General features: G+C 37.1%; 1 protein-coding gene across 1 annotated transcript in view; it reads right to left on the bottom strand.

Annotated features, from left to right (window-relative positions):
- Nucleotides 1–9,772, bottom strand: part of LOC121388011 (neuronal acetylcholine receptor subunit alpha-10-like) — a 38,302-nt gene extending 28,530 nt beyond the window's left edge. The window contains exon 1 of the mRNA XM_041519210.1: nt 9,676–9,772. Within this exon, the coding sequence (XP_041375144.1) occupies nt 9,676–9,772 (97 nt within the window). The remainder of the gene's footprint in view (nt 1–9,675) is intronic.
- Nucleotides 9,773–12,193: the final 2,421 nt, after the last annotated feature.

The raw sequence follows: 12,193 nt of genomic DNA, 5'->3' as shown, positions 1-12,193 counted from the left end.
TGTATGCACCATCCCAGAGACAGAATAGCACATACCACGGTCGTTTAAGCCCCGTATCCATAGACTGGTTTCCTTGTGACCTTGTGGCGTTGTGACCTCGTGACCTGGCCTTGTATCCTCTGTCTCCATAGCATGTTCCCTGTGGCATGTGCACTACTGATTTATTCTACTTATCACCACGCGATTATCTTATAAAACAAACAAGAAATCAAAGAACTCACAAAAGATTTTAATACAAAATTATTATTTTTTCCAACTAAAGGGTGAACCGAACTACTGGTGTTTGTCATGGTAATCCTTATTTTTAGGGTCTCACAGCAGCTCATGTCCTCTCACCACCTCAATAAATTCAGCTTCACTCATATTGAGAACAGCTTCACGCGATATCAACATCAAAATGGCTTGTACGCTCTTGTGGCGTATGAAAAAGAATGAGCATTTTTATTCCCTGTGTTCCCGGTCAGTAGGTCACACGTGCCGTGCACAAGGTCACATGTTCCCCGGGTTGAACCTATGGGAACGGTCACTAAACAAAACAAAGGTTCAATGTCTATGTGGCGCGTCACAAGGTCACAAGCGAACACGGAACAAGGGAACACACCACACGGGAACAGTCTATGGATACGGGGCCTAATATACCACTCGTGGCGTACTGGCTGGGACGATAAATAGTTCAATGGGTTCACATACTGGGATCTATCGTAGACCGAATCCACATCAGGCGAGCGCTTTACCTCTGGGCTACGTATGGATGGAAAGAAAGAAAGAAATGTTTTATTTAACGACGCACTCAACACATTTTATTTACAGTTATATGGCGTCAGACATATGGTTAAGGACCACACAGATTTTGAAAGGAAACCCGCTGTCGCCACTACATGGGTTACTCTTTCCGATTAGCAGCAAGGGATCATTTATTTGCGCTTCCCACAGGCAGGATAGCACAAACCATGGCCTTTGTTGAACCAGTTATGGATCACTGGTCGGTGCAAGTGGTTTACACCTACCCATTGAGCCTTGCGGAGTACTCACTCAGGGTTTGGAGTCGGCATCTGGATCAAAAATCCCATGCCTCGACTGGGGTCCGAACCCATTACCTACCAGCCTGTAGAACGATGGCCTAACCACGACGCCGCCGAGGCCGGTACGTATGGATGGATGCATGCATGCATGTATGTGTGTCAGGTTATGTATGTAAATGTGTTTGTGTGTGGGTATTTATCTATGTCCCAGTTTTGGCGACACATGCACCTTGCTAATGTTGACTTTCACCTATATTTATACATCATCTTTATTTTACAGCCGGCATATGTAGCACTACTCAACCCACATGGTGATATCTCGGTACTTATTTCACACAAAATATATTTTGATCACTGGTATATTTGTGCATTGCTTATTTCATGTACCGGCCTCGGTGGCGTCGTGGCAGGCCATCGGTCTACAGGCTGGTAGGTACTGGGTTCGGATCCCAGTCGAGGCATGGGATTCTTAATCCAGATACCGACTCCAAACCCTGAGCGAGTGCTCCGCAAGGCTCAATGGGTAGGTGTAAACCACTTACACCGACCAGTGATCCATAACTGGTTCAACAAAGGCCATGGTTTGTGCTATCCTGCCTGTGGGAAGCGCAAATAAAAGATCCCTTGCTGCCAATCGGAAGAGTAGCCCATGTAGTGGCGACAGCGGGTTTCCTCTCAAAATCTGTGTGGTCCGTAACCATATGTCTGACGCCATATAACCGTAAATAAAATGTGTTGAGTGCGTCGTTAAATAAAACACTTCTTTCTTTCTTTTGCTTATTTCATATATACTCTTCAAAAAAAGTAGGGGAACTCTAATAAGAATTTACAATTGCCAAAATTGTAAGGTATATTAGCTGTGGGGAATGGTTATATGATAATAGTGAATTAATTGGGCAAACATTACAACCGGTAATTCAGTATTACAGTAGGTTTTATGACCACCAAAGATCTTGAAGGACGATTGGGGTCAGAAGTTTTTTTATCAATAAATTGCAAATTCAAACAATAAAAATGACTAAAAACAAAACAATAACAACTGTATGATCAACAGAATGAAACAGATTGACAGAAATAATGTTCCACAGTGCTTAATTGACCTTCCTGGAAATGGTCAAAATCGAGAATGACACCCCACGCACGTGTACGGGGCAATTGCGTGATGCACGTACAAACTATGCAATGTGTTTCGGTGTGTTGATAAACAGACCTGAACGTTCTTTACTAGGATGTCTGTGGTCAAAACGTATGTTTGGTCTAATAGTTGATATTAACATTAATATTTTAGGTTCCCTTACTTTTTTGAAGAGTATATATATATATATATATATATATATATATATATATATATATATATATATATATATATATCAGGGGTGGGGTGATCACCTGGCAAAAGTAATCGATTACGATTACTTAAGAATGTCACGATTACGATTACCAGAAAATTGAAAGTAATCGATTACTAATGCGAATACATTGTCCAGTAATCATGATTGCATTTCCACAAATTTGCACAAGTAGTGAAATGATGTTACCAACATGAAATTGTTAACGTTATTTCACAACCGTACTAATTTCATTCATGATCGATCATTTTGGATTATTTATTTTAATAATCAGATATTTATGAATGTATGTATACTGCACACATATTGTGCCGGGTAGGGGTAGGGAATCAGTTTCCAAAAGTAGATTTATTATTCTTAAATTTGGATTATTGACGAAAAGGTATATCCATAACCATAGGTATAATTATTGATACAATGTATCAAAACATTTTTTATTGAACCAAGCCATAATTAGTAATCGCAAACTGTCTGAACAGTTTTATTGTTTGTTTTGTATTGTTTATAGAATGAATACCATTTAATACCAGACAGAAATGAAAATGAAAATAAATCAAATATTTTTTTTAAATCTATAAATGAAGGAACAATGAAAGAAAAAATTAAAGGAACAAACAAGTAAATAAATAAACAAACTGATATATGCATATATTTGCACCAGTTGCTCACTAATTTTAATTTTTGACACTTTTAAAGACCACTGACCTATTTAATGGTCTAACAAAGTATTACCTGAACAAAAATAATTTGATTTGTCCCTAAATGTACTTTATTCAACCATATTCATAACCACCATACATTTATTAATGACATTTTGTAAAAATAATTGAATTATGGCAATGGTCCATAATTCAAAAACTAAAATTGCCGAGAGGGATGACATGGATTTCACTCCATCATGGTTCAGTTAAGGTGATGCGATAGCTAGATTTGGTTTCCAACAATTAATGTAATTTTTATTTATTATTCATTTTTAGTGAAATAAGGTCCTTAAATCCGTGACAGTATGCCTTTAAAAATGACTAATTAATCGATAGAATTTTCAACAAGTTTTTGCAGCCTAGCTTTTTTAAATTACACATTTATACCTATACACACCAAGTAAACAGTGTTGCTAGTTTTTTGTGTCATATTATAAGGATCGTATTGTATCATTTAAAATTGCATGTGCATGCATATTGGTCTGGGTGTGTTTGTTTTGGTATCGGTAGAAGCACCGTGTTTCGTAGAACAGCATGTCGAAAATTTATTAAAATCAGATTTCGAGAATTGTAACCAGAAGTGTTTATATTTTAAGTTATTGTAAGAAAAAATAACCAAAGGTTTATCTTGGTGGACTACTTTCAACTGGATGTTTGATTCATTGGTTCCGTGATTGTAGTTCTGTCTGTGACAGTGTGAAGACGACTGCCCATGGAATCAAGCTTGATATGACTGGCTGCCTACCCGTCTGCAGTCGTAACGACTAATAACAGAAACTAAATTTTGTCACGGTATCGTTGGTGGATTCTCACACTGTGGCCAAACGATATATTGTCACGCGTTTCTTAATTGAATCGTTTTGTCATGGACACTTGTGCCCATAAAAAGCGTGTGCTACAGCATCCTGTTCTGAACGTGCACGTAAAGTAAAACCCTAAGTCAAGTCAAGTATTATATATATATATATATATATATATATATATATTTATTTATTTATTTATCATATAATATCTTACATGTTCAGTGCAATCAAAGTATGTGATATTTTTCAGATCACATACTTTAAGAATTTGATAACTGCAAATTAGATGTAAATTAATCGAGGTTACGGCACTAGGTTTATTGACATTTAAGCAAACGTACTTTGGTGACACTCCATAATTGACGTATGCATTCATATTCCTTAAATAAAAACATTTCAATGGCAATTTGACACTGAAAGCTGTCCAGCGTTCAGAAAACAAAAAACGTTAGGCTCTAATTTATTTTGATGTAAGGACATCCAAAATGACGTCATTCGAGTTTGACGTCATTTCCATTCAAAAATACAACGCGCCACATATTCTTACGTCATTTGAATATCTAGTAATGGCTGACTGGAATTAAAGTTGCGTGTTCAGTTTACAAAAACATGTTGTATGAAGCTTGAGATTATATGATAAAGAGATTATTACCCTCGTGTATTTCGGTATCGTCAATATTATATATTAGGAATAAAAATAATGTATTCCTAATATATAAAATTGACGATACCGAAAACCACTCTGGTAATACCCCCCCCCCCCTCTCTCTCTCTCTCTCTCTCTCTCTCTCTCTCTCTCTCTCTCTCTCTCTCTCTATATATATATATATATATATATATATATATATATATATATATATATATATATATATATATATATATATAATTAGATAGATAGATAAATAGATAGCTAGATAGATAGATAGATAGATAGATAAATATATAAAAAGACACGAGGGTAATGCTTTTTTATCCTAGAATCTCAAGCTTAATACAATGTGTCTTTGTAAACTGCATACGCCACTTTAATTCTAATGAGCCATTACTCGATATTCAAATGGGGTATGAATGAATATATGGCGTCGTGTCTTTCTGGGGTTTTTTTCTTCTTTTTAAAAAAATATATTTATTGACGTTTGTGTTAACGTTGGGGATTGACCTACAGGCGATGCCTATATTAAGGTCTCTCCTTACATTTATCTTTTTGAAAAGAATATCCTTACATTAAAATAAACTAGTACTTGACGGGTTTTTTTTATTTTTCAGAACGCTGGACAGATTTCAATATAAAGAATGCAAACGTCAATTCTGGAGTGATGCCAGAGCACGTTTACTTGCATGTCAATAAACGTAGTGCTGTTGTGACCTAATTAATTTACATCTAATTTGCAAAGTTATAAAATTCTGAAAGTAAATGAACCGAAAAATATACACTGGATACGCAAAGTATTATATGATATACGTACCGTCCTGTCTGAGCGAAAGTGTACAAACAATTTCGGTTTTTGTTATGTCGTCGGACTAACCAGTGACACTGTAGCGGAAGCAGGTTTTCTTTCTATATAGTTCATGATCCAGACAACCAATAATTGGTACCATCTAAGGGCACCAAATATAAATGTTATAATTGTTTTAGTACACCCTAGGACAAAACAAAAATACATGATGGACTTTCCAATACAGTAGCTATAGCTAGTTATCACACTTTTAACATTTGATCAGTGATTCCTTCAAGAACTACTGAAATCTCCATGTGTTATTAAACAAGCACACGAGAGTTTTGATCGCCTCGGCTAAGAGACAGGTGACCATCATGTTGATTAAAAAAAAAACATGACTGAATGCGATACTAACTCTGGTCTGTGAGGCCATGCGCCACTTTGAATCATCACTTTGTATGTCCACTTAATGAATGCACTTAAAACATTTGTGTATGGCGACTCGAAGAGCTCAAATCTTGCAGAAGCCCTGGCGAAGATGTGGTTTCATCAGAAGAGCAAAGGAACAATGAAGCTCCCATGTCAGCGATTCTCTCGGATAGCAATATCATTTACTTCACCTTCGTTCAGCTCTACTATTCCTTTGTCACATAACCTTGTTTGCTGATCTTGATTGCAGCCTGGTCTGTAGAAAATGCTGTGACATTTGTAGTATTTTCCGAAATGCTGTCATGAAACCTTAACTGTGGAACATTCAGTACATAGATGTCCATTGCACATATTGTAGGCATGAACCTTTTAAGGCATATGCGCCTGGAATAGTTTTTGAATGGTATGGTGCGGACAAAGGTGCGATTATTTTGTGGGCTGTATTCCATGATAACCATTAGCCAGGGAGCACCACCCCTGAGGGGAATGTGACAAGCATTTCTCTTGTATATCCTGCACCACCCTTTGTATGCCAATGACAAACGAGTCGAATGTATATGCCCATTAAGTCATTGTGAATATCACTTAATTGTGTTTCTCTGATGCCTTCATATGAAAACGGCAGCACTCATATTGATAGCAGATATTCTTGAATTAATGGATGTCCTAGTATATATATATATATATATATATATATATATATATATGCGAATCTCAATTTTCTGCTAGAATCGAATATTCGAAAATGTTCGAATCGAATCGAATTTCGAATCTCGAATATCTTGGAGAATAATCAAGTATACCAGATGCAGTTTACGAAGGAATATTCAGCTCAGTGGTGGAAATTAGAAAGACAATATAAATATCCACTGCATTGGGTGTACGCACGGTGATTAAAGGGACATTCCCGAGTTTGCTGCATTGTAAGATGTTTCCGACTAATAAAATACTTCTACGATTAAACTTGCATATTAAATATATTTTCTTGTTTAGAATATCAGTGTCTGTATTTCCAATGTGTTTCTGGTCGTTTCAATATTTGTAAGAAGCCCAAACTGGATTTTGTCTTCATATAATTTCGTACGTACGAAAAAAGTATATTTTAGGAAATGAAATGAAATTTAACGTAGTACAAATATTAGAACGATCAGAACACGTTTAATATACAGCCACTAATGTTTTATTCAGAAAAAAATATATTTGATATGTAAATACAATCGTTACAAAGTCTCTGTTAGTCGATAACATCTTAAAAATTGCAGCAAACTCGGGAATGTCCCTTTAACATGATTACACAAGGTTGAAGTTTAAATAATAAAGCACCCTAAATAGAAAACCAGTACTAATGTGTATATAGGTTGAATAGTTGAACTAACATGAGATAATACATTGGAAGTGATCATTTATTGGCTTTTAATTAGATCACAAAATAATTCAAGTAAACATGTGAAAATTAACACTCATCACCAATCGGAGATCAACACTAAATACCAGTTGACATTCTTCGCACATACAAAGACAGAATCCAAAAAATTAAAAAATTAAATATACTCGTTACGCTAAGCAATGTTTATTGACCGACTTAATTATTGATTCAGTGTGTCATGATGCATATAATACTATAATCACATCACTTTCTCTGCTTGAAGTCTGACATGGATAGGATGATATCAGCGTTATTATATCCCCATACAGGACTACTGCTGAATGAAATTATATATATATATATATATATATATATATATATATATATATATATATATATATGTATATATATGTGTGTGTGTGTGTGTGTGTGTGTGTGTCTCTCTCTCTGTGTGTGTGTGTGTGTGTGTGTGTGTGTGTGTGTGTGTGTGTGTGTGATATTTGATATAAAAAAAAGTTCATTTAAATAGTCTGTTAATAAAGTAATATTCATCTCGTACTTAAAAAACGAAAAAGAAAACTTCATTCAATTAGCCTTGTAGCACTGTAGTACTGTAGGCAACGAGTCTACCTTTGGGCTAATGAGCAGCTAAACAGCAAACTAAAAAATACGTATGATAAGAATGTTATTTGGTTAATAGGTTACTTATACGAATTTTATTTTAAAATGTGAGTTTTTTTCCCTGCTTTGTCTTCCACATTGTTTATTGTTTATTAATGTTAAAGGGACATTCCTGAGTCTGCGGCAATTTTTAAGATGTTATCGACTAACAGAGAATTTTTGATGACTGGAATTACATATCAAATATATTTTTTTGCATAAAATATTAGTGGCTGTATATTAAACGTGTTTCTGATCGTACTCATATTTGTACTAGGTTAAATTTCATTTTATTTCCTAAAAAAAAGACTTTTTCGTACGTACGAAATTATTTGAAGACAAAATCCAGTTTGGGCTTCTCACAAATATTAACACGACCAGAAACACATTGAATAAACAGACACTGATATTCTAAACAAGAAAATATACTTAAGATGTAAGTTTAATCGTACAAATATTTTATTAGTCGGAAACATCTTACAATGCAGCAAACTCGGGAATGTCCCTTTAACGGTTGGCCAAATAGTTTGTCCCTCTTTTTCCAATTGTCCATACACTGCAATATTCGAAATTCCGAATAAACAAAAATCGAATCGAATCGAATCGAAGTTTCGCGACGATTTCGAATCGAATCGAATATACGAAACTTCGCAGGGGCCTATATATATATATATATATATATATATATATATATATATATATATATATATATATATATATATATATATATATAGGCTGGAGTTGCCTCTTCGGGAACGACAGACTCCTTTGACAAAAGCCGCTAATGTGACACATCTCCACCATCCTACAGTAGAAGGCATGTATGATTTATATTGCATGTCGGTCAAAGACTGATGCAATCACAGAGCTGAATCATGAACACCGTTCCAATTTTGTTTTTCAGTTCTGCTGTTGGAAATAAAAGTAATGCTCATTCTTTGACCATTTAAAAAGCAAACTTCCTTTTATATATACTCTTCAAAAAAAACGAAACGCATAGAGCATATGTTTCATAACATTAATTTTGAAATAACACAATAGTGAATGTTTTATTATTATCTTATTTATTCTATAGCTAGTGGATATGATAACATGCAATTCTGAAGCTGACAAAACGCATGATTTGACGTCAGCACGTGCAAATATGTTTTTCACAATATCCATAATAATGGTTGCTGAGCTCACGTTTATCACGTACAAATGATGCACGTATAGCACGTGCACTACCCCTTGACAGAAAATTGAGTTACATTCACACACGCATTATCGATAGTGTCGCTACGTAACGTTGAACGTATGCCCAGGCTGACAGAACCACAACGTAACAACGCAATTGGCCGGATGGAAGCCGGGGAATCGCAATCAACAGTTGCACGTCTTTTCAACACATCTCAGAGTACAATATCTAGGCTTTGGCACTATTATCAGCAAACTGGAGTGTCACGTGACCGCCCCAGATCCGGTCGTCCCAGAGTTACCACACCGGCGCAAGACAGATACGTGACAGATTCCTAACTGCTTCATCATCAACTTCTGCCATACCTGGGATGCGTAGAATTTCGTACCAGACCGTAAGAAACCGTTTACGTGAAGCCAATATCCGAGCTAGAAGACCGGCTAGACGGACAATTTTAACCGCGCAACATAGGCGTGTACGGCTTACATGGTACAGACGTTGTCTGATATGGCGTCGACAGCAGTGGCGAAGAGTGGCTTTCAGCGACGAGTCGCGTTTTTTGCTTCAACGCGCCGACGGCAGAGCTAGAGTTTACCGACGATGTAACGAGCGTTATGCCAATAATTGTGTGCGGCAGGTGGACAGATATGGAGGGGGGAGTGTTATGGTATGGGCGGCCATCACTTACACTGGCAGAACAGACCTTGTACATGGGCCAGGTCATCTAACAGCCCAACGTTGCTGCAACGAAATTCTCCGGCGTCACGCCATACCTTTCATCAACGCAGAAAATGTCATCTTCCAGCACGACAATGCACGACCACATAGCGCACGTATAACAACAGACTTCCTGAATCAACACAATGTCGGAGTGATGCCATGGCCTTCAAGATCACCTGATCTTAACCTCATCGAGTACCTGTGGGATGAACTAGATCGACGTTTACGGCAACGTAACCCTTCGCCACAAACGCTACCCCAGCTGCTCCAGGCTTTGCAACAAACATGGGCTACAATTCCCCAGCCTGTGATTCAAGCATGATTTGATTCCATGCGTAGGAGGTGCCAATCCGCCATTGCTGCTCATGGGGCTCATACTCGATATTAGTGTCCATGACCGTGACCGTGATACGGTGGCCTAATCCTGTTGATTTGATAGAAGATTTCATTCCAAGTGATGATCTGATCATGTTTAACAAGTTTCAATTTTACTGCTCTGGTACTGAGCAAAGATATGACGCTATAAATTTGCAATCCAATCCTAACATATACCAGTTATGCGTTTCTTTTTTTGAAGAGTATATAAGTATTTTATAATTATTGGTTTCTTGAAACAACACAAACTAGATGACTTTCAATCCATTTGCAAGATTGGGGACACTTAATGAATACAATGTTGATGTATATGCTGAATTGTGACAGGGTGCTTCACAGTGAGAAAAAAAAACCGTGATGACCATTCTCTGCTGTTGCTATTGACCAGGAACCTGCGCAGAATAATGCTTCTATGAAAGGTGGTAGCAGAGCTGGAGTCATCTACATGTTTGAAGATCAATAAAAGTTGGAAAATCTCAGACACCATGAACAGATCAAATACACTCAGAAGAAATGTCTGAGAGATATCAAGTTGGGACATATGGAAAATATATTTAGAGAAAGCAGAAAATGGACGAGGCACTGAAGTCCAATCTTTCAGTGATATGATGAACAGACTTATTAAGATGGGCAATGACCAGTAAGATATATTTATGAAGAAATGGCTTGTTTCTCAGGTCGTTTCAAGATGAATAATCTTTTCTTCAAATAAACCCGATCTTATAATAAATCCGGAGAACAACAGCATGTTTCTGGAAGGAAGACTGTTCCAGGCTTTATTAAATTTCTTGTCAAGTACAGACACATTTTGTTTTAAGTAGGTGATGCTGTCAGTGAAGGACATTCTAAGATCCAAATACACACAATGGACTGTTATCTTGGTTCTGGCCATTGCAACAACATCTGTGGAACTGAATATTTTTATAACCATGGTTTGCTTTTGACTCTGGAAACACTTTTCGCTGTCTTGAAGTCTAGGACCTGGCAGGTGTTTTTCATTTCCCAGGGGCGGGACGTAGCTCAATGGTACAGCGTTCGTTTGATGCGCGATCTATCTGGGATCGATTCCCGTCGGTGCGTCCATTGATCTATTTCTCGTTCCAGCCAGTGCTCCACAGCTGATGTAACAAAGGCCGTGGTATGTACTATCCTGTCGGTGGGATGGTGCATATAAAAGATCCCTTGCTGCTAATCGAAAAGAGTAGCCCATTAAATGGCGACAGCGGGTTTCCTCTCTCAGTATCTGTGTGGTTCTGAACCATTAGTCCGAAGCCATATAACCGTAAATTAAATGTGCTGAGTACGTCGTTAAATAAAACATTTCCTTCCTTCATTTCTCATATTCCTTTGGCTGCTGTGATGAAATGTTTTTGTTCATTGGTTGGAGCAAAAAAACATACTGGGCCATTGGGGAGGCAGTAATTAATACAGATTTCTATGCTTTAACCAGACCAGCATCCTCAGAGCACGGAAAGTGCTTTTAACCGTAATACAGCATGCAAGAAAATGCAGTGTTCCATAATTACCATTACCAAATAAATCGACACATGCGTTGCGTTAGAGAAACATAGAGCTAGAAAGTATGTTTGGTTTGTTCAACGACACCATTAGAGCACATAGAAAGACCTACTATCCATTTTACAGTGACAAGATGGCGCACATCTCTCAGCAGCAGCTCACTTGCTCTTTAGTCAATGCCCACATTGTACACACTAGCAGAAAGGTGTGTGCACTCCTTACTTTTTAATTGCCCTGAACAGACCCGTTTTGCCAGACACTACATGCAAATACCCCCTTTTTAACAGAACAACCTTTGTGGTGTTTTCACCAAATATGACATGACATCTAGTACCGGTAGTTAGAATATTGATACACACACACACACACGCGCACGCACGCACGCACGCACGTATTCACGCACCTTCAGATTTTTATATCCCGCCCTAACAACAACAAAACTAATATTTATTCATGTTTTAGTGTAGTTTACATGGTTTCCTTTTTTGTAACATGCTAAATGCCAATATTTTAAAGATAGTATACGGTGACACCTTATTTCACTTCGCGCCTTGAACAGATTTATAGAGGTGACCTTTGGTTACCTCAAAATGACCTTGATATTCAAAAAAAAAAAAAAATGGAACCATATTTG

Source organism: Gigantopelta aegis, chromosome 2 (genome assembly GCF_016097555.1).
Source record: "Gigantopelta aegis isolate Gae_Host chromosome 2, Gae_host_genome, whole genome shotgun sequence".
Classification (NCBI taxonomy): domain Eukaryota; kingdom Metazoa; phylum Mollusca; class Gastropoda; order Neomphalida; family Peltospiridae; genus Gigantopelta; species Gigantopelta aegis.
This window is presented reverse-complemented; position numbering and strand designations above follow the sequence as displayed.